The sequence below is a fragment of the Rhinolophus ferrumequinum genome, chromosome 14 (assembly GCF_004115265.2).
Source record: "Rhinolophus ferrumequinum isolate MPI-CBG mRhiFer1 chromosome 14, mRhiFer1_v1.p, whole genome shotgun sequence".
Classification (NCBI taxonomy): Eukaryota; Metazoa; Chordata; class Mammalia; order Chiroptera; family Rhinolophidae; genus Rhinolophus; species Rhinolophus ferrumequinum.
This window is the reverse complement of record NC_046297.1, coordinates 13,644,096-13,667,175: the sequence shown is the minus strand read 5'-3', so window position 1 is coordinate 13,667,175 and position 23,080 is coordinate 13,644,096. Positions and strand designations below refer to the sequence as shown.

Genomic DNA, 23,080 nt, shown 5'->3' with positions numbered 1-23,080 from the left:
CCAACAAAAGATAGAACATCTAGAATTGCAGCTGTGATTGGCATCATCATCTGATTAAATGTATAATAATCCAAAGTCATGTTCCCAGCTCTTCCTGACTTTGGTCCAGGTAAACAGGCAACTTAAATGGGTTGGAATAGGAATCAACACCCCTGTATCCTTTAAGGTTTTAATGGTGGTACTGATTTCTGAGCTTCTCTCAGGAACGTGGTATCGTTTTTGGTTTACTTTCTTATTGAGGAGAGTGGGGAGAGGTCCAGGGGCTTCCTCATGGCTCTTTCTTCCATAATGGCTTTTATGACATGGGACAGGAAGCCAGTGTGGGGACTTGGCCCGTTGCTAAGCATATCTGTTTCCACTAAAATTCTGGACCTAGGGCAATAACCAAAGGGTGGGCTACCGTGACACATCAGGGTTGCCTTCATCTCTCACCTCTTCTCTGGAATGGGATGGGCAGTCTGACTGGTGGACCAGGGGTTAGCATCAGTTCAGAGCTAGTGCCCGTAACCCTTGGAAGGATTATGCATTTCCCGTTCTCCCGCGTACCCTTGTGAATGAATGGCCGCAGGCCCCTCTTGGAGAAGGTCTGGAGACAGATTGATGGGATACGCCTGTGGCTGTGTACAGGGTCAGTCACCTTATATTTAGTCGTCGGTCTAACATCCTTTGAAGGTGCTCCCACATGTGCTCTTCAGACTCCTGCTGGTAAAAATTGTTGAGATGCTACAAATTTTTCGATTTAAAGGCAATCTCTTTCCAGAGTAGGCTTTGACCTTCTTTCTGGTTTGTTTTGGGGGGATCTAACTACTGTTAGGAGGCAATGAGGGGTGTTGGGAGCAGGTAGTGAGGTGAGTTGGCATCCCTTTGTGCAATAGCTTGAAAAGGGTTATGGATGTGGGAGGATTTGGGGGGCCGGGTCTCCTCAGAGGGCTATGGGTTGCTGCTTTCAGCAGCAATGTTCAGCTACATAAGAAGTTCAACTTCCTTAGCCTCGTTTCGCTGCCCAAGTGCCTACATCCATGATTCAAGATCATTATCCTTTCCAGCCAGTGCATAAGAGACTTTGCAGGGTTGCATGTTTAATTGGCTCTGCAAGCCTTACCATCAAACCCTGGGCTTGAGCCTTAGTCCTGTCAGCTTAGCAGCTATAAGAGAAAACTATCTAACAGCCCATCTAGTTGGGCGTTCCCGGCTCTCAGTTTGTCATTTTCTTTGTGCACCTTCTCAGAGATAAGCAAGCAGTCCTGGCCCAGGTCACAGTCTTTGAAATCAGTCTTTTCATCATCCCCGTGGACTTCCAGCACATTGCCCACTGCCTGCCTCCAGCCTGTGACGTCCTGGGAGGAAATGTGAGCCACCGTGATCACTGTTTTACGGTGACCACTTCCCCATCCCCTCCGTCTACAGGAAGGTCGTCAGGGTATTCATCACACATGCGTCCCGTTTTTCAGGGTCTGTTTCCTGGGGTCATTCTTGGTCCCAATTACTACATCAGTCACATGACATTCTCAAAAGTAATTGAAGGGAACCTAACAAAGGACTGTCTCGTAAGCTGTCGTGGGCAGGGTTAAGAACCAGCAGGGCCTGGTGAAGCGCCCCTTCTACTTACAGTGTTTGCAAGCCAACACTACTCCCAGACCGTCAGCAGTAGTTGTGGGAGAGGGGCCGCCTGCTAGGAACTATGGCCTTAGGTAGAGAAAACACTGCTTGTTAGAAAAGGAGCAGGGGGAATAAATACCTTAGCGTCTCGCTTCCATCTTCTGCTAGTGCTTTGCACTGATTGACCCCAAGAAGATGCCAAAGGGCAAGGGCAGGCGGAGGGCTGCCTGAGTGTGAGGTCCGTAGGGCTTGTGGCAGGGTGAGAACATGGTTTGGGGTCTGGAAGGGCCTAGGGAGACTGTAGCACTGTTGTCAGACTGGCACCTGTGGCCTAGAGCTGAGCTCCGGGCTTACCCGCCTGCCGTACACGCACGCTTAGGTATCCCCAGGACACCTTGTGTGAAACACCTTATCTTACCCCTGCTCTTCCTTCTCTACTCCTGATGCTACTTCATGTCATATCCTATTGTCCCTTCCAAGGGGGAAGCCAGAGGCGTGACGTTCTGTTGTAGTTCTGCTCCTGTGGGCCATGCATGGGAAGGCAGACGTCCACTTCCCCATATCAAGCTCATATGTGATACGGTGGCAGCAGGACCTACCACCCCCTGCCTCCCACATTCTCGAGGGACAGATGTGGAAAAGTGTAGCGCCATCACTTTCACCCTCTCACCTCGTCGTTTCTGCTGCAGATGGAAAAGGATGGGCTGATGTGGGTCCCGGGGCTCCCGGACAGGGGGTGATGTGGGTCCCGGGGCTCCTGGACAGGGGCTGGTGTGGGTCCCGGGGCTCCCGGACAGAGGCTGATGTGGGTCCCGGGGCTCCTGGACAGGGGCTGGTGTGGGTCCCGGGGCTCCTGGACAGGGGCTGGTGTGGGTCCCGGGGCTCCTGGACAGGGGCTGGTGTGGGTCCCGGGGCTCCTGGACAGGGGCTGGTGTGGGTCCCGGGGCTCCCGGACAGAGGCTGATGTGGGTCCCGGGGCTCCCGGACAGGGGCTGATGTGGGTCCCGGGGCTCCCGGACAGGGGGTGATGTGGGTCCCGGGGCTCCTGGACAGGGGCTGGTGTGGGTCCTGGGGCTCCCGGACAGGGGCTGGTGTGGGTCCCGGGGCTCCCGGACAGAGGCTGATGTGGGTCCCGGGGCTCCCGGACAGGGGGTGATGTGGGTCCCGGGGCTCCCGGACAGGGGGTGATGTGGGTCCCGGGGCTCCCGGACAGGGGCTGGTGTGGGTCCCGGGGCTCCCGGACAGGGGCTGGTGTGGGTCCCGGGGCTCCCGGACAGAGGCTGGTGTGGGTCCCGGGGCTCCCGGACAGGGGCTGATGTGGGTCCCGGGGCTCCCGGACAGGGGCTGGTGTGGGTCCCGGGGCTCCCGGACAGAGGCTGATGTGGGTCCCGGGGCTCCCGGACAGGGGGTGATGTGGGTCCCGGGGCTCCCGGACAGGGGGTGATGTGGGTCCCGGGGCTCCTGGACAGGGGCTGGTGTGGGTCCTGGGGCTCCTGGACAGGGGCTGGTGTGGGTCCCGGGGCTCCTGGACAGGGGCTGGTGTGGGTCCCGGGGCTCCTGGACAGGGGCTGGTGTGGGTCCCGGGGCTCCCGGACAGGGGCTGATGTGGGTCCCGGGGCTCCCAGACAAGATGTATCTGCTTAGAAGAGCTGTGGGTTCCACCTGCTCTAATTCTTTAGCAATAGAGCACCGGACTGAAGGGCAGGGCTCAGGTCACGTGGCCGTCCTGGTCTGATGGTGGGGTACGGGGAGTCAAAGAAGCTGCTTTTATGGGGTGTTAAGGTGCTATAACACATGCTCAGGTGCTGCACCCTGAGCTTAGGATGGGCCAGTTACATTTCCATGTTTTCGAACAACTGGTTCAACTATGTATCATTCCTTCCCGACTTCATTTCCAGCAGCAAATCCAACAAAGCAGGTTTTGAATCATCTCAAAGAAAGCACCCTGCAATCAGTTAAAACTCATTATACCTGAAGACTCAGTGCCTCCTGATAGACATTTGAAATCATTGCTTGAGTATAATTTATTTACATGTATTAGACCTGTCAGCGTGACTTCTTGAAATTAATCACCAGGAGAAATGGGCAAGCTAACCCTTTAAAAGGTATTATTTGGTGTCAGTGGAGAGATTGGGCTGCTGTATGTAGCAAAGGTGACATCAGTGTGACATCTCCAGCCCTTTGCCCATGGGTGGAATCATAAAATTGACATAACTGTATTTGTTTTGTGTGAAGATCTACTGTAATTTCTCTGACTAGGGAGTGGTCCAGTGCATCAGAATTACCCACAGTTGTTAAAATGCAGCATAGCACCGTGGTTAAGAGTTGGGACTCTGGAGCCAGACAGCCTGGGTTCAAATCCTGGACAGGCAGATTACTTAAACCTCTCTGTGTCTCAGTAGCCTCATTTATAAAATGGGGGTGCGTAGTTACCTAATATATAGCATCTCAATCTGAAGCAAGCTGCACCTGTTCATCCTGAGGCAAAAGTCTGAAAACCACACTTTGAAAAGCCTTGCTCTGAATCCATCAAACGAAAGCCCTTTTAGGTGAGAGGTAGCCATTACTCCACACGAACTGTGGCCATTAGTCCACATGAACTGTGGTGTGGTGTAGAAGCTTGCAGAATTTCTTAGTAGAAAAGCAAGGTAAATGGGATGCAAATGTTGGATTGGGGTGTAGCTATTGATAGCGATATAACTGTAAAGAAATCTCTAACCTGAGCTGAGCTTTCTGATCAAAAGTAAATTCCTGGCAGAACCAGCATAACATGGGTCCTGTGAATGAGGAATGACAAATCCTGGTATTTAAAAGTTCTTTTGCTAATCAGTTTTTTTTTGTTTTGTTTTGTTTTCTGTTGGTTAAGGTTGCATGATGGAATTTGAACATGACCTCAAGAGGTTTTATATTTTGGATTAGTTAATTGTGTTTGTCCTCTGCTGACACTTTCTTCGGACTCAGTTTTTGGTGTGCTCTTGAGGCAATAAACCCAAAGGGATATATCATGGACTACAAAGAAAGCTGCCCAAGTGTAAGCATTCCCAGCTCTGATGAACACAGAGAGAAAAAGAAGAGGTTTACTGTAAGTATGTAATGTAAAGCATATGGGAAAAATGGAATCTAGAGAATACTTCCATTTCCTTTTGTTGTTCTTCAGCCCAGAACACCCTGTCCCCTGTCTTCACATATCCAGATTTTATTTACCTTTCAAATGCTGTATCCTCTAGTCTTCCATGTGTACGGGAATGGAATGCAGTTTCTTTTTCAGTGCAGATTTTTGCCTGTTTATCCTTTGGGAGAAGCTTATGAAACTATCTGATAGACCCTCTCACCAGAAAATGTGCGTTCGTGTGGATCTAGGACACAGGCATGTATTTGTCGCTGTTGGGGACGGTTAATGGACTCCGGAAGTCATCGATCATGGAGAACCACTGTCCTAAAATTTCCACCGTATCTTTCTTAAATGACGTTTCTCATTTTCTACCACAATTTTAAGCCTATTCAATCCAGTATTTTATCTCTTTTTTCCCCCCTTAAAGGCAAAACCCATTTCTAATTTTACTTTTTCTCACCATAGTATCTACTTTACAAAGAATAAGCACGGTGAATATTTACAGAATCAGTGTATCCGTGACTATTATTGGAGAATAGTCACTTTTCTCATGAGTAATGAAACATATAATATTGTCTTTAGTTCCAGTAGTCCTGTTAGTATATACAGAGATCTTCCCCCTGAAAAATATGTAACTGATCTGGGCTTCTTTATAAACTCCCCACCCACTGAATCCTATGAAGGAATTCATTTAACCCAAGTCATTGAAACAATTTGTCTGAGCTAAAGCAGTTCTTTTAAGTAAAAATGCCCAGGCTGTCTCCATTCTGCTCGTTATCTTGTTTGAACACACACTCATTCTTTCTCCAACTTGGTATCGGAGTTTATGGGAGGAGACGTGTCCTCTTTCACAGTGTCTGACGACTGGCCCCACAGTAGCCTGGTGAAGGCTCTTGCATTCATGTCATCCCTCTAGATCTTGGCGATTCCAGCTGTAGAGTGACTCGTTTGGCAAACGTCCAGCTATGGTTGACCTGATCCAGCTCTGGGCATTTTGTTGGCATCCATCGCTGGCATCTGCAGTCAATGAACTGACTTGTTATTTATTCTTTGTTGGGTTGGCCTGGATGGTGCCAACTCAGCTGCCCCTGGGCTCTCAATGGCTCTGGAACCACTGACATGACCTTCACCCTCCTCAGTCAAGTGGTCTGCCCCAGCCTCTGACCAGGGCGTCACCGGGCCCCTGCCAGTTGAGCCCTATGACAAGTGACTTTCAACTCAGAGTCCATTTCACATGGGAGGTGATGGAAGCTGAGGAGTTAAACTAAACCCTTTGTCTGACCACTCCACTCTGCCATCTTAACTAGCTGGGGCTTCAGCCACGAAATGGTGGTTTTCTCCCAAAGTCCCAGATAAGGAGTTTGGGAACAGCCCTTCTGTCTTCTCCCTTCCTTCGCCACACCCTGTACCAAAGCCCAGAGAAGAGAGATTGTGATGCATGTCTGACCATTTGCTTCCCTTCGGTCTCTAGGTTGAAGCAATATCTTACCAAGCATTGTGAATTTATTCCACACTCATAAAAGCAAATTTTAGCAACATCACCTTGATGGTAAAGAAGAAGTGAGTGTATCTTTGATAAAATAATGGAGTGTGTGAAAGTGTTCCGTCCTTCCCTGTCCTTATTTTTACCTTTGGGCCATTCTCTTCTTCAAGGGCATAACCTCCTGCCAAGTTTGAGGGATGTTCATACAGAGCAAATATAGGCAGTAGGTTATCTTAGGTATCCTTCTATTTTTCATGGTAAAGGTATATCTATGTCTAATGTGACAAGTTCAAGGAGACCTGTAGCATTGCTCTTACCCTGCCCTCTCTGAGCTGTCCCCTGAATCCTCAAAGGGCCTATCCAAATCACCGTGTTCATTTCCTTCCTTCAGAGTCTCAGATTTTGCCTTATTAGGCTTTTTCTGACCACCCTGTATGTAAAATAGCACCTTCACACCTCATCCTACCCCTTTTACTCTCTGTCCCACTTACTGTATTTAAATTCCCAGTAGCAGTATCACCACCTGACATTTTGTATTTATTTGGTTGGTGCAAAAGTAACTGCGGTTTAAAAAAAAAAAAATTGCAAAAACCGCAATTACTTTTGCACCACCCTGATATTTGTGTGTGGTTTCCCTGACTAGAACGCAAGGTCCTTTGAAGCAAGAACTTCCCTCACTGTTGTTTCACCAGGACCTAGAACAGAGATGGATGTTTAAGAAGTTACCTGTTGAATTGATGTTGAATGAAAAGCAGTACTAAGTTCACGTGTTGGTTGCTGATTACCACAGTGCATTCCTCAGTCCTCCAGAAACAGGGTTCTAGTCAGCATAGCTAGGACCCACCCCACCCAACACAGACTCTGCATCCAGTCTCAGCAGACCCAGATGCCTGTACTATACGTAGGAACAAACACAGATATTGCGTGACTGACTATTCAGAAATATTTTTGTGCTCTAGTTCTCGTATGTCTTTTTTTCTTTTTTTTTTTTTAAGTTTTATTGGGGAATATTGGGGGAAAATGTGTTTCTCCAGGGCCCTTCAGCTCCAAGTAGTTGTCTTTCAAGCTAGTTGTGGAGGGTGCAGCTCAGTTCCAAGTCCGGTTGCCGTTTTCAAACTTTAGTTGCAGGGGACACAGCCCACCCTCCCATGCGGGAATTGAACCAGCAACCCTGTTGTTCAGAGCTCACTCTCTAACCGACTGAGACATCCGGCCGCCCCTCGTATGTCTTTTATATATCTCTATACCATGAAGCTTCTAATAGAGAATTGCGTTGCACCCTAGGATTTCTTGACTTAAACCAAGTCTGAGTTATACTTTCATTTATCCACTCAACAAATTGTCATTGAGTTTCTTTGTTATACCAGACACTGTTCTAGGCACTGGGGATCCAAGGGGTAGTAAGAATGACAGCCCTTGCTTTCAAGAAACTTATATTCTGGTGGGGCAAGACAGACAATAAGAAAATATTTTTAAGAAAAATAAGATAAAGTTATATTGTAATAAGCATTACACTGTTTTCTGTGAAATCTTGTGCCTTTTTTGGCAAATAAAAGTATTTTTAAAAATTTTAAGAGTTTTTGTTTTTGCCTATTGGTGTTTTATTATTAGGTTGTTGCAAAAGGAATTGTGGTTTTGGAGCAGCCGGATGGCTCAGTTGGTTAGAGCACGAGCTCTCAACAACAAGGTTGTCAGTTCAATTCCCACATGGGATGGTGGGCTGTGCCCCCAGCAACTAAAGATTGAAAACGGCGACTGGACTTGGAACTGAGCTGTGCCCTCCACAGCTAGATTGAAGGACAAAGAGTTAGAGCTGATGGGCCCTGGAGAAACACACTGTCCCCCAATATTCCCCAATAAAATTTATTTTAAAAAAAATAATAATTGCAGTTTTTGCAATTATTTTAACCTTTTAAACCGCAATTACTTTTGTACCAACCTAATAGAATTTGCTCAATAAGCCCTTTGTCATAAGTCATACTGCTGATTAATAACTTCGCAGGGCTCTGTCTTAGTTCCTATAAATATATTTGCAGCAGAGCTGCTTCAGCTGGGAACGTAAGTTTGGGTTCCAGTCTTGACTGCACTTGGGTGACCATGGGAAGCTACCGTAGCATACCAGGAAGTCAGCACAAATCATTCCAGAAGCTCACGGTCACATTTCTGATCCTTTTGTAGCAGTCCTGCTCCAGGCCTACGCAATCCTGAATGCTGGGTGAGAGAAATCTAGAGTCTAGTCTTACAAGCATGGCTCTCCTTGACCACATTCCTGACCCTCTACTTCTGCACTCTCACCACATGTATCATCTTACAAACAATTCTGACATCTTCTGTACAATAGATTCCTCTAAGACAACTTGATACCTTCTTGGTTGAGATTGGAGAGCCGTATCACCCACCACCCTGTAGCTCATGTAGGGTGCTTGGCTGCTCTGTTTCTTTCAATCTTAGTGACTCATCGCTTACCCAGGTATCTGATACCAGTGACTTGGCTTCACCTTCCAGGTGAGACCCTGTGTCCTCCCTCAGGGAGGGAAGTGGCTTTACATTCTGGAACTCCTCTCACTGTGGGCCTATTAATGTGCCCATATCTTAAATGATACTACAGAATTTGTATAATATAATCAGGTCCTTTCCTCCCACTATTATATAACTAGGAATTTGTGAGTGTAGCTTACCAATCTTTCATGGGAAAGGATAGTTGATACATATTTGTATGCCCATCTTCTAAAATTAACCTGGTTTACTTTAAATTGTCTAACAGACTGGGAGCAATTGAATTACAAACCCCAAAGTAACTCCTATCTCTTTCCCGTAGTCTTCAGTGTAAAATGCTGAGGTTGATAATCCGAGCCATTCATCAGTGAGCCTTTCCTCATAAATCTGGATTCTTGTTATTTTTCTCTTTAGAAATGATACAAGATCTTTGAGGTCCCGAATAGTTTTCTCTACATTGGTATGTTGAATTATAATCTGAGGGGATGTGTGAAATGTGAAAGTTAATTCTATATTATAACTTGACGATTTAATACTGGTTCTGGTTCATGGAGGGTTAGAAGGCTTAGATCTTAGTCTCACAAATTTGTGAACTTGTACAAGTTACTTCACTTTTTTGGGCCATCCTTTCCTCATATGTAGAGTGGGGGCGGTAATATTTGTTCTGCTCACATCATAGAGTTGTTGGCTATGGTTATATGCAATTATATATGAAAATATTAAATACACGTAAGGTGGTGGTAAGAAATCCAGGATAAATTCTCAGTTTGAAAAATACCGTGTAAAAGGTGTCCTGGAAGGAGAACTAATAATTGAGTGTTTATGATGTGCCAGACATCATTTTTTAAAATACTTAATAATTTCAGGGTACTGGTTGCTCTCGGGGAATAATAGAGAATATCATCAATTGAATCTATGATGTTTTATTCTCGGGGAAAAAATCTGAAACAAGAATGGCAGAATGCTAGAATTCATCTAAATGAGTACACATGTGTTCACTGCCACTCTTTGAAAATTACAGAAATATTTCATAACATTTTAAAAATAACCACCTTTCAACAAGATGAAATAAGTGTTTCAGTTGGTATACTTGTGTATCTTGTAGAATCATATAAACATTAGTGTCTAATACCAGTTTCATGAGTATGAAAACAAATTATTTAAATAGCTAATGCCTTTTTTTTGGCAATCAAATTTTATTGTGTTATTTTTATTTCTTGTTTTTCATAGGTTTATAAAGTTCTGGTCTCAGTGGGCAGGAGTGAGTGGTTTGTCTTCAGGAGATACGCAGAGTTTGATAAGCTTTACAATACTGTAAGTAATAGTTTATAGGATTTTTATTTAAAATGGAAACACCTGAGAAAACTCAAAACTAAGAGAGAGTTTATTTGAGCGATTAAATAATACTCATGTCAGACAAGCACAAAAGGGTAAGAGATTCTTCAAAAGCACTCTAACTTTGGAATTCTTACAAAAAAGGGTGGAGAGGGAAATGTTGAGAAGTTCCAGATAAACTGCTCGAGATATGACAACTAGATGAGCGGCTTAAAATGCATTTTAATGTTGTAGAATATTAGAAATCCTGTCTATCTACCTCTCTAATAATTGTTAATTTTCATGTTATTTCTGGTTAAATTGCCCAACCCTTTCTTAGCTTTACTATGTTTTCTTCTGTTGTTTAGTTTTTATTTAATGCATATGCAACTGAACTTATAGTTTAGTTTTAAGTTTTATATAGTTTTCAGTATTGCTTAATCAAAGGATTTTAAGACAGTCTTTTTTTGACTGTCTTTTGACTGAAGAGATGTTTTTGAAACAAAATAATAGCCAGTTAGAGTTTGTATGAGAATATCTTCTGTAATATGTAAGTGTTTTGTTTTTGTTTTTAAAAAAGGGTTCATATTTAAGGCTGGGTGAGGGTTGAATTGCTAGCTCTATTTGAAATTCTTGGATACCATTTTAGTATACATGATTAGCATTTTTGGATAATTGTACAAATCTAATTGTGCCTATCAGGATACCTGAGTTATGATACTCAGGTAAAAATAATTTGATGGTAACATAACACACATACAGAGGGGTAAGATCAGATTTCATTCTGAATTAACTAATAACCAAAAATTTGAGATTTTGTTTTGTATTTTGCTTAAAAGATTACATAGGTCAGATTTACCTTCTAAACTTGTTTCCTTCTGTAGAATTGTTTATAAGAGGGAGGTGTGTAGAGGATGTCATCTAAAAACTGAGCAGGTGGACATGCATGAGTGAAGAGCTTCCTCGTGATGGTTTCATGATTTAAATATCTGGTGGTTAATTAGGTGGAGCGCCTAATATATGAGTATCTTTCAACATAAAGGTGAAGTAGGAAAGTTTGTGTTGGACATTTCCCCCGCCGTGATCACTTTCATTCTCTTTTCATCAAACACCCCCCCTTACGCTTTTTGCAGAAAATTTTCCTTAACATATAGTTGAGTTTTTATTATCCATGTCTCTCATTTTCCCTGTATTTCTCTTCTTTTTTCATTGTTTTCTTATTTCCCCGTTTTCTATGTCTACCTCTTTCTTTTACTATAACCCCTTCCAGTTCTGCCTCCTGTGGTGACGGGCAAAGAAAAAAACAAGGGAATGGCATCAGTTGCGTTATTTCAAACCACAGAAGTGAGGTAAACCTAGCCTGGATTTTCCTAAGTCTGAAAATACAGATTCTTTTCTTTCTTAAGCTTCTCTTAGAATAAAAGACAAAAAGTGTAATTTTCCATCTCTCAGCATTTTAAGTGTCAGTTTAAATGTGTTTTTTAATGACTGTCATTTACATTTGAAAACTTTCTTATAAAAATAGTTGAACACCTACAGAAGTAGAGAGACTAGTACAAATGCAGAAAATAATATAATGTACTATCCAGCTTCAGCAGTTACATAGCCATTCTTGTTTCATCTCTGGCCCTAGTCAGCCCACTGTAATTTTGAAACAAAGTTCATTCATCATATCATTTCATCTGTCAGTATTTTAGTATCATCTCTAAAAAGATAAAGGTCCTTAAAAACGAGCACGCGTGTGCGCACACACACACACACAATTCCCGCGCGCACACACACACACACAATTCCATTATCACATCTAAAACTAAACTAATGATAATATCTTCATATTAAATAGTCAGTGTTTATGTAACTGGTTGTTAAGCCTGTTAAGTGTCTTTTGATCACTAGGTTTCCCCCTCCACCTCTCTTATCTTTCCTTTACAGTTTTTTTGTTGGAAAACTAGTGTCATTTGTCTATAAACTTTTTCAGTCTGGATTTTGCTGATAGCATGTCCATGGTGTGTGTGATTAACACATTCTTTTATTCTTTCTATTTCCTGTCAGTTGGTAGTTAGATATATAGTTTCTCTGTGTGTATGTGGTTTTCTGACCTGAAGCTTATAATAAAAATAAGCATTAACCTGTTTTTATGACTTTACTACCCAAATTTAATTTCTTCAGGGCCAAGTTGTTTCTTCTCTGGGGATAAGCAAATCTGATAAATGTATTAGAATAGTATGGGGGGGACCAAAGAGAGGATCTGAAAACAAAATTTCATCAGCTTTCTTAGAAAACAATTGTCAGTCTACTCATAGAACCCAAAGACCCCCTCTTCCCTTGAGGTAATAAATGGTGAGTAATATGTATTCAGAACTTGCATACCAGATTCTAGTCTCAGCACTTAAATGATTTCCTTTAAGCCTTGCAATAAATCTGTAAGATAAGTGCTAAAATTGTCCCTGTTTTACATGCAAGGAAACTGAGGCACAGAGATGTTAAGTAGCTTATCCAAGGTCACAAAGCCGCTAAGTGTTTTATTGGGACAAAATAGGATGATTAGTCTGGTATTTTATTGGTATAATTTAATATTGTACATTTGATCATGATATATTTAAAAGCATGTATTCTGATGGATGTTCTGATAAATCAGATTGATTGTATTTTGTTTTTGTGCATGCATTACTAGAAGACTTTTAAAATTTTGAGTTCATATAATGTTATTTTAAAAAATTTTTAGTTAAAGAAACAGTTTCCTGCTATGGCCCTGAAGATTCCTGCCAAGCGAATATTTGGTGATAATTTTGATCCAGGTAAGCAGTAACTTCATAGAGCAGCCATAAGTGATGGTTGAAGTTCGAAGACGTAGTTAACATATTGTGTTCAGTGTGCTGTATAGTAGTACAAGACTGTACCTAGCTAATTGATCTTACGTTCTGTGAAAAGGATGCCTCAGGAAGGTACTTACTGTGTGCAAGGCATTGTTTTAAACACGTTACAAGTTTTTAATTCATTAAATCCTCACAACCCTTTGAGGTGGGTATTGTTATCATCATCTCTATTTTATAGATAAGGAAACTGAGGCACAGTTAGGCTAATTAATTTGCCCAGGGTCACATACAGCTAGTAAATGTCAGACTTTAAAGTGAAGTTCAAGCAGGCTTGCTTTGGATATACATTTATGCATCATTGAGGGTAATGTGGGGTACTTTTCTAACCATAAAGGACATTTGTTGTTACATGTTTGTTACATTGAGAAGCACTTATTAAACATATTCTGTGCACAGCACCCTGCAGCCCTCTGAATGGGATACCAAGCAAATGTTCTGTTGTTCACCCTTGGGGAGTGTAAATTACACAAAGGATCTCAGGAATCTTGAGCCTTTATGGCTGAAGCCTCAAGCCTGAAATTTTCACTAGGATCCAAGAAATCAATCCTGGTCATAAATGACTACTTCCAGAGAGACAGAAATCTCCTTATCTAATAGAAAGCCTGTCCAAAAAGTCATCTGTCTATGCCACAGGTGAATCCTGACAAGCCAGAGAGACCTCCCTCCCGGCCATACCTCCTCACCTAACTTTGCTTGTAGCCTTGTAACCCATAAAACCTATGATTCCTTACACGTCTGCTTTCTTAGTCAGGTCGCCCTCTATCAACTAGCTCTCAAATCACTGATCTTGACTGCGGCTTCTCTGTAACCTAACCTTGTACCATTCCTTTCCCTCCCAAACCTTTTCACTGTGCCATGTGGAATTCTGCCCACAATGAACAAACTTCTCTTTATTCTCAATCTTTTTCATATTTCTTTCACGTTCTTGCTTTAATTAAAACTTAATTCTCTTTCCTCCCCCTCTTCCCCCCGCCCCAGGCTGCTGGAGGATCCCCTGTAGCCCTCTCTTTCACATTTTACTCAGGATTGGCATTGGATGAGACTTCACTTCCCCTGTTACATGTAGAATTTTCATTTGAATTTGTAACTACAGGGCAGCTTCTTTTCTACTACATTCCAGAGCAAAGTAGAGAGTTAGCAGAGCTAAGCCACCTCTCCCAAGCCACAAAGCTAATATGTGGAGAAATAGACTCATCCAAGTTTGTTTGTTTCTCTCATCCCCTTCCTCTACTGTCTCATTAATGACTGGTACCTTAAAACAAAATTCACAAACTTTTATGTGCATTTTATTTTAAAATTACTTGTTTGGAATATTCCAGAAGTCTCACCCCATTTCCTAATCTGAAAAGTATGGGTTAAGACTAAAGAATCTCTGTGGTCCCTGCAGGCTCTAAATGTCCTTTGATTGTGAATATAATCAGGTCGCTCTGGCCACCAGTAGCAGTAGTAGGACAAAAACCCAAGGTTTCCTTAAGTCAGAGTTTGAGTTTCTTACCCTGTAATTGGAGATTATCTTCCCTTGGATGATTTTTTTTCTAGAAGCAGTGAAATGGCAAAGAAATCTGTATCGGTCACTTTAATACTTATTCTGGGGACTAAAACTTTATTAGCTAAGCATTAAGTTCTTTCAGATCTCTAATGGAAACCTCTTTTGAATAACAGATACATTCACATAAATTCTTAACTGGAGAGACTTTTAAAAATATGTATCTCCAACTGACTATAATTCTTAAAGCTAATACATCAGCCTTACAAATTCTTGGAACTTATCCTGTGATGGGCTGGTATATATTTTAGTCTTACCTGGAATTTTTTTCAGTATTTGCATGTTTAATGTCGATCTAAAATAAACTTGAAATTGCCCCTAAATTCTGACGACTGTGGGCTTTTTTCATTACTGACTTCTTGATCTTCTTATATAGGGCTTTCAAAACTGTGTAAAGTCAGTAAAGAAATGGAAAGTCTGGTTAGCACTAATCAGTACAGCGCAGGCTGTAGCTCTCTGAAGAGAGGAAATCACTCTTTTGTCACAACTGACCACCCAATGTAAAATGTACCTTCAGTAAATATATCCACAGAACAGTTTAAAGTTGCCTTCATGTAGTCTTGGATTTGCTTTAAATATCTCAAATACAGTCATTCATTTTCTCCCTCCTATGTTACTTACTAAGTCCAGTTCCTGAAAAATGACTGCCTTTCAAGTACAGTTTTTAATGTAAGTCTCACCTATGCTTGATTGGTAACATAAAGAATTGGAAGAGTTTTGCAAGATACCTTCCTGAAATTTCTTCAAGAAATTCATCGTTGAACAAGGAAACAGGACCAAGTGCATCTGGATCTAAGAGAACATATCTAATTTATATTTGTTCTTTTATATCCGTACCTTACATTTAAGAAATGGAAATAAACCTGCGTGACTAGAAACAACCCATAATTTTGGTGACAAACACTGTGCATTAAAACCTTTATTGAGTAGAGATCATTTTACTAAACCAAAACTCACTGTTAAGTTGAATGTTGTTTATAGGTTTTTATCAAGACATTCACCATTCTGAGACACTCTCAAATCTCCTGTTTATTTAATTTTTAGAGTACACAGATGCTCCTGAACTTACTATGGCGTTACATCCTGATAAACCCATCGTAAATTGAAAATATCTTAAGTCAGAAATGCATTTAATACACCTAAGCTACCGAACAACATCCCTTAGCCTCGCCCACCTTACACATGGTCAGAACACTTACCTTAGCTTACAACTGGGCAGAATCACCTTGCTGTCACAGCTCAGCATCTCAAGAATACCGCATCGCATATCACTAGCCCAGTAAGAGGTCAAAATTCAAAGCATAGTTTCTGCTGAATTCTTACTGCTTTCACACCATGGTCAAGTTGAAAAATCATGAGTCGAACCAATCGTAAGTCAGGGACCATCTGTAATTTCTTAAGAATTAGGATTTAGGATGGCTTTTGACCCGACCACAACAAAAATAATAGTAGCCAAAGACTGCTGCTTCTGTCTACCAGGCATTCTACTATAAACTTTCCTAATCTGTCTCATTGAATCCTATATCAGCATTATGAGGTGTAAATAGTGTCACTGTCCCCATGTTACAAGTCAGGATTTAAGATTTAGAAAGGTTCCAGGTCAGCTAGTAAGTAGCAGAGAGGATACTTGAATCAAGTTTTCTAATTCCAAGAAACTCTTGTGCTTACTTAACCTTTATTGCTGAACTGCTATTATCAGCAATGAAAACACTTTGAAGATGCTGGACAATTACTTGTTAGGAAAGTATTCCAGTATATTTTTCAAGGGTTTTTTTTGTTTGTTTTTTTTTTTTAGCAGTGGGAGTTTTTTTAGAAGCAGGGTTTTGTAATAACTTGTAACCACTCAAGGAACCACTTAATCACCATTCCTTAGTTGCAAGGATTTCCAGTAATTCTTGTTTTTATTATTTTTTTATTGGTGTGATTTTTTTTTTTCAGTAACCAGTGTCGTAGTGTTAATTTTTATTTGTTACCTGGTAGTACATGAGGACAAAGCAAATGCCTCTCCAAGTTTTGTAGAGAGTCTATTTAGAACCTAATAGGCATTTTTTTTGGAGAGTTTTCTTTTGGGAGATATGTCATCTGCTTTAATTTTATAATCATTGTATTTATAGACTTTAAAATACATGTATTTGTTTTTTATTGTATATTAAGAAACGAATTAAACAGTTTCTTAATCAGAATTCACTATTTTGTACTTATCTCTTATGTAACTGTATTGATGATAATTACATAGTTTGATATAAATAATCCTAATAGCTTATGTATTTCTTAACAGATTTTATTAAACAAAGAAGAGCAGGACTGAATGAATTCATTCAGAACTTAGTTAGGCATCCAGAGCTTTACAACCAGTAAGTAATTTTCATTGTGTTCTGAAGAGGCACTGAAACCAAACCTAAGAATATTGAATAAGCTACTGATACAGATTTTATACATTCTATGGAATGTTATTGTGATTTGTAAACTCTTTCTAAAGCATATACCCCCAGTATTCTTAACTCCTTTTCTAACCGTCAATTTAAAGCTGTAGTTATTTTCTTTCATCGTTTTGTGCTTGTATTATTTTTGTAGATTAATCTTAAAAGGAATTTGTATACTACACAGTTAAAACATTTTGCTAATTGTTCAATGTTATATTTATTCATGCATTCAAAAAGCATTTATTAAGTACCTGCTGTGTGCATTGGGCATGTAAAGAGAATTGAGTGTCATCATTCAAGATAAAAAGGCAGGGAGAGCATTCCAGGCAAAGGGAGCAGTATACGTAACAGAGTCTACAAAAACTGTTCCGGATCCTGAAGTATGACTGGAACACAGAGCAGCTTTCCAGAAAGGAAACGAGGCCTTTGAAGGCGTTGGCAAGGGTCAGACACACGTGCCACACTTCTTGTTCCACCCGGGCGGTGTTCTCTGCTATCGAGAAGGCTTCCTTCCAGTCCTTCTCAACACAGCATTCCAGGCAGCCACTTAACATGAAGGCATTTCCCCAGCCCCGTGTGTGTCTCCTGCTAATGAGTGTAGACTCCTTCTGTAGACCAGCAGCTCCTGGTGATGGAAAAAGGGTGGGTCTCCTCGCATGGCCTAAGTAGAGAATAAATGGTGGTGGTGGTGGGGATTTCTCCTGGTATTTTGAACAGTGTTACTCAGAACCTCTAACACTATATATTAAATTCTAAATATTCATTCTAGATCTAGAAGAGTGGTATTCTGAAGATGTTATATTTGGTATTAAAATTCAACTAAAAGCAATTTGATTGTTTTAATTTTAACATTATCCTGCACAATACACAGTTCTTAAGTATGCAACCCAGTGGATTTTTACAAACATATGCACCCTGTACCTACCATCATTCCATTTAAGGTAAAGGACCTTTCTAGACACCCCAAAAATAAATAGCCAAGAGTTTTTTTAACTCAATTTTAAGTGACATTTTCTTTTTTAATAAAAAATGACATTGCATATTTTCTGGATCTTATCTATTGTTAACAAAATTTTGTTAATTTTCACACTCTTCATTTGAACATCAAACGATTTATAAAACTACAGATTTAAGAGAGCAAGAAGAGAAGCCAATTGGCAAGTGTATCTTGATCACCTGTTGTGTGCCTATTGTAACTGTGTTAGGGAAATGCACTTTAAAAGTAGCTTTACTTCGATAAAGTTTATTTTTAAGACAACTTGATTAAAATTGATTTTAAAAATCATTAAAAAAACTAGAATATGATATGTTAATATTTCTCTGATCTCTGGATAAAAAGGTTTTTTTAAGCATAGTGGCAGTGCATAATGTATTACAAAGTACAACTGACAAATTTGACTAATAAAAACATTTGAACCCCAAAAATCACAAGTGAAATTGAAAAACAAAAATATAGAAAATGCTTTCCAAGATAAAGGGCAATAGATAAATATGCTTAATATAGAAAGAGTTCTTGTAGATAATACACACTTAAGACACCAAAAGAAAAATAGACAAAGTACTTTAATGATTTACAAAAAAGGGGATACAAATGGCTGATTAATTACCAATGAAACTGAGCATTTCCTTATCTGAGAAATGCAAATGGAAGCAAAGGTACCTTGTTTTAGCTTTACTGCAGCATAACACATACAGAAAAGAGCACAGAGCATGACTGTATAGCTTCATGAATGGTGAGAAAGTGAATACATCTGAATTGCCACCTGCAGGCCCAGAAATAGAACATGACCTAGTACCCCTGAAACCCCTCGTGTCTCCTTTCAATTAATCTCTCTCCCTTCCTTCCTTCCCAAAGGTAATTACCCTCCTGATTTTTTTAACAGCATTGATGAATGTGACCTATTTTTGAATTCTATGAATGGAATCATACAATACATATTCTCTCTCTGGCTTATTTTCAGCAAAATGAGGGTCATCCATGGTGTTGCATCTAGCTGCAGTTTGTTTGTTTCCTTTGCTGTGTAATATCCCATTGTATGAGTATACCACAATTCATCCATTCTACCACTGATGGACATTTGAGCTGTTTTCATGTCCTGGCCATCATGACTAATGTTGTCATCGGTGTATTTTTTGGTGGACATGTGGAAGCGTTTCTGCTCTATCCTGGAGTAGTACTTCTGGGTTGTCTATATGGTTCGCCTTAGTAGACAGTGTGAAATAGTTTTCCAAAGTGATTGTACCAATTTGCACTTCCACCATCTACGTACGAGATCACATTGTTCACCTTATCAACACTTAGTATTGTTAGTCTTTGCAATTTTAGCCATTCTGATGAGTGGGTAGCGGTATATTATTGTCACTTTAGTTTGCATTTCACTAATTACTAATGAAATTGAGTACATTCTTTTTAAATACTATTTTTCACTTATCAGATTATCAGAGATGGTAATATAAACTGTAACATTTAAAGCTAACCAAGCCTGACAGCAGAGAGTCTTCGGAATGTTCATATACCAGTAGGAGTAATAAATTGGTACAGCCTCTCTGGAAATTAGCTTAAACTGTATTTCAAGCCTGAAAATGGTTTATAATTCAGACCAAATAATTTTATTCTCAAAAGTCTGTAGTGAAAACATACATGCAGTTCTAGTGTTAAGCACAAATATTATAGTAGTGAAGGTGGGTAGTGAAATATTGGTCGTAAAATATACGAGCCATCTCGTATATCCTAAAGTGAAAGAATGAATCATTGAGTAACATTTGGTGCATCCATATTATACAACATACATCTATCAAAACTGATTGTTTACAAAGTGTTTTTAACAACATGGCAAAATGCTTATGATGTAATTTGTAGGTGAAAAACAGTAAAATAAAATATTTTAAGTATAGCATAATCTTAACTTTGCAGAGAGAAAGACTGAAATAAAATATGCAAAGATGTTAATAATAGTTGCCTTTGTGGTAAGATTGAAGATCTTCACCTTTAGAAAAAATGTTTTGAGATGCAATTCACGTAACATAAAATTCTTCACTTTAAAGTGTACAATTCAGTGGTTTTTAGTATAGTTACAATGCTGTACAGCCATCATCACTATCTGTCACCCCAAGTCTAATCTAACATTAATGTCACCCCAAAAAGAAATTGCACTTTCAAATTTCCCCTTTTCTCCAACCCATGGCAGCCACTAATCTACTTTCTGTCTCTGTGGATTTGCCTATTCTGATAATTTCTTGTTTACCAGAAAACATGAAATCATATAGTATGAGACCTTTTTAATCTTCTTTTGTTCATTTGGCATAAGGTTTTTGAGGTTTATCCATGTTGTAGCATATATCAGTACTTCATTCCTTTTCATGAATGAATAATAGTCCATTGTATGGATAATACCACATTTTGTTTATGTCTTCATCATTTGATGGACATTTGGATTATTTCCACTTTTAGGCTATTATAAATAATGCTGCTATAAACATTTGTGTATGAATTTTTTTGTGTGGGCATATGTTATTTCCCTTGGGTATATACCTAAGATGGAGTTGTTGGGTCATATGGTAACTTGACGTTTAACTTTTGAGGAACTGCCACAGTGTCTGCAATATTTTACGTTCCCACCAACCCTTCCCCTTTTTAAAAATTATTGTTCATCTCTCTGAATTTCTTACAATGAATGCATATTATTTGTATTTAATTATTATGAACAATTTGGGAACTCTTGCATTTAGGACAAGATGGATGGACCTTGAGGGGTAAGTGAAAAAGCAAAACAAGAAAAAACTCAGAACACTGAACTTGCAGATACTGAGAACAGATTGGTGGTTGCCAGAGGCAGGGGTGGGGGAGTGGGGGAATTGTGTGAAGGTGGTCAAAAAATAACTTCCAGTTATAAAACAAAGCACGTGGGATCTAATGTACAACATGGTAACTGTAGTTAATAATAATTCTGTATTGTATATTTGAAAGTTCCTAAGAGAGCAGCTCTTAAAGGTTGTCACCACAAGAAAAAAAGTTGTAACTGTGTGGTAATGGGTGTTAACTAGACTTACTGTGATGATCATTTTACAATATGTACAAATAACGATGCATTATGCTGTACACCTGGAATGTGTGTGTGTGTGGTGTGTGTGTGTTTATCGATTATATCTCAAGGAAAAAAAAAACAATTTTGGAGGAGGTACCCCAGATACAGAGATTTATTCATTCCTTGGAAATGTCACTAGTCCACGCAAGGCCCCTCTTTTAGTCCATTTTTTTCTCTTTATCTTTGATCTTCACACCCATTTCTTCCTTCCCACTGCTGACACCCACTTTAATGTGTTTGTTATTTGTCTTTGGATATTTATCAGTTGTTGCTTTGTGTTTGTGAGTGTTTAATATAAATACATAAATAGTACTGTGCTGTCGTTCCTTGTTTCTGACTGCTGACAGTTATTTTCTGTGGGCAGTTGCCATGGCTTGCATCCTTATTTCCCTAGTGTTGGACGACAGTTTTGCTTCTGATTCTCTACTATCCAGAATGTTGCAATGAGTATCCTAAAATCCTAATTTCATGTCTTTCGCTGAATCTGTCCAGAAGTTTTTCTATGGTTTATTCCTAGAAATGGAATTCCTGGGCCCCTGGAAAATGCATATACAGTTTCTTTCTTTCTTTTTCTTTTTTTTTTTAATCCCTGCATAAGGAATAGAGACAGCGGAAATGTAATGGCTGTACGTGATGTCAGAGGGGTAGTAGATTGGGGGAGGGGGTTATCACTTTGCATACACAGTTTCGCCAATATTGCCAGATTGCTTTGCAGAAAAGTTGCCTCATTTTACATTCTCACCAGTAATACATGAGGGTGTCTCTTTCCCTGTATCCCTACCACCTTTTGATATTATCTGTCTTCCTAATTTATGCCAGTTAATGGGCATAAAGTGGTATCTCATTATTGTTTTAATTTGTATTTCTCAGATGATTAGTGATGTTCAGCAGCATCCTCAGTTTCCTTACCATTTGGGTTTCCTCTTCTATGAATATCCTGTTTACACCTGTACCCATTTGTCTGTTGGATTCCCTATTTTTAAAAAACTTAATTTGCTTATCCTTTTATGATATTAGTGGGTTTTGTTTGGCTCTAGTAATGTACATGGTACTGTAGTTGTTTTTATTTTCATTTTAAAAGGGAGAAAAGCTGTAAAAATGCTTTCAAAGTCATAATGAAGTTAATTTTTGTTTTTAGTCCAGATGTCAGAGCATTCCTTCAAATGGACAGTCCAAAACATCAGTCAGATCCATCCGAAGATGAGGATGAAAGAAGTACCCAGAAGGTAGTAAGAAGGATTGTATTTTTTTAACAGAAAAAAATACACCCCAAAGATGGAATTATTGACAATTTAGGACATTTACTTAAAACAAAGTCATTTCATCCATTGTAGATTTTCCACTCTGTAGAACACATAAAAGCAAATGTGTACACCTCTTACTGATTACCATTTCTTATAAAATATATAGAATGAGTACCTTTACAATAAAAATTAATACATGTTAATTAAAGAAAGTTTTGAAAATAGTAAGAAGGGAAGTATTACCCATATTATCACCAACCAGACCTAGTAGTTATTAACTTTTAACATTTTAGTGATTTTCTTTCTAATCTTCTCTTAACATATAGGGATTTTTAAATTATCTACCTTAATTATATCGCATATAGTGTTTTATATTCTGCTCTCTTCACTTTGCATCTTATTTTTAGGTTACTGTATGTCTTCATCATCAGTATACTTGAAATAGGATATTTTCATTTTTTAAAATGTGATAACAAATAAATATAATAAACTTGTGCCTTATGAAGATATTTTCTATGTTTACTTTAGAAAATTATGAGTGAAAGGTAAATTACAATAATTTAACTCAAATGATTATTAATTAGCAATTCAAATTATAATTACAAATTAATATAAATATATCTCTTTAACTCAAAATTGATTATAAGTATTTGTTAAATATGTACATGAAAATCAGAGATGTTGGATTGAAGGACGTTTTGATTTTTATAATGTTTTTTAATTTTGTCATGGTTCTGTTTTTGTAATTTAAAAGATAATATTATGAGATGGAATGTTATTGTCCCACAGCTAAAGTCTTCATTTGAAAATAGACATATCCCTTTTTAGTGACTACCAGAAAGTAGTAATGTTTCTCTGATTCTCAGTTAAGAGAACAGATTTAACTTTTTCATCTGTGACAT

The 23,080-nt window shown here is 39.5% G+C and overlaps 1 protein-coding gene across 6 annotated transcripts in view; it reads left to right on the top strand.

Moving 5' to 3' along the window:
• SGK3 (serum/glucocorticoid regulated kinase family member 3) overlaps nt 1-23,080 on the top strand; it is a 107,473-nt gene that overhangs the window by 55,761 nt on the left and 28,632 nt on the right. For all 6 annotated transcript variants that reach the window (XM_033126126.1, XM_033126127.1, XM_033126129.1 and 3 more), the window contains exons 2-6: nt 4,466-4,681; nt 9,921-10,004; nt 12,730-12,802; nt 16,705-16,780; nt 22,073-22,160. In XM_033126126.1, the coding sequence (XP_032982017.1) occupies nt 4,604-4,681; nt 9,921-10,004; nt 12,730-12,802; nt 16,705-16,780; nt 22,073-22,160 (399 nt within the window). In that variant the 5' untranslated portion in view covers nt 4,466-4,603. The remainder of the gene's footprint in view (nt 1-4,465; nt 4,682-9,920; nt 10,005-12,729; nt 12,803-16,704; nt 16,781-22,072; nt 22,161-23,080) is intronic.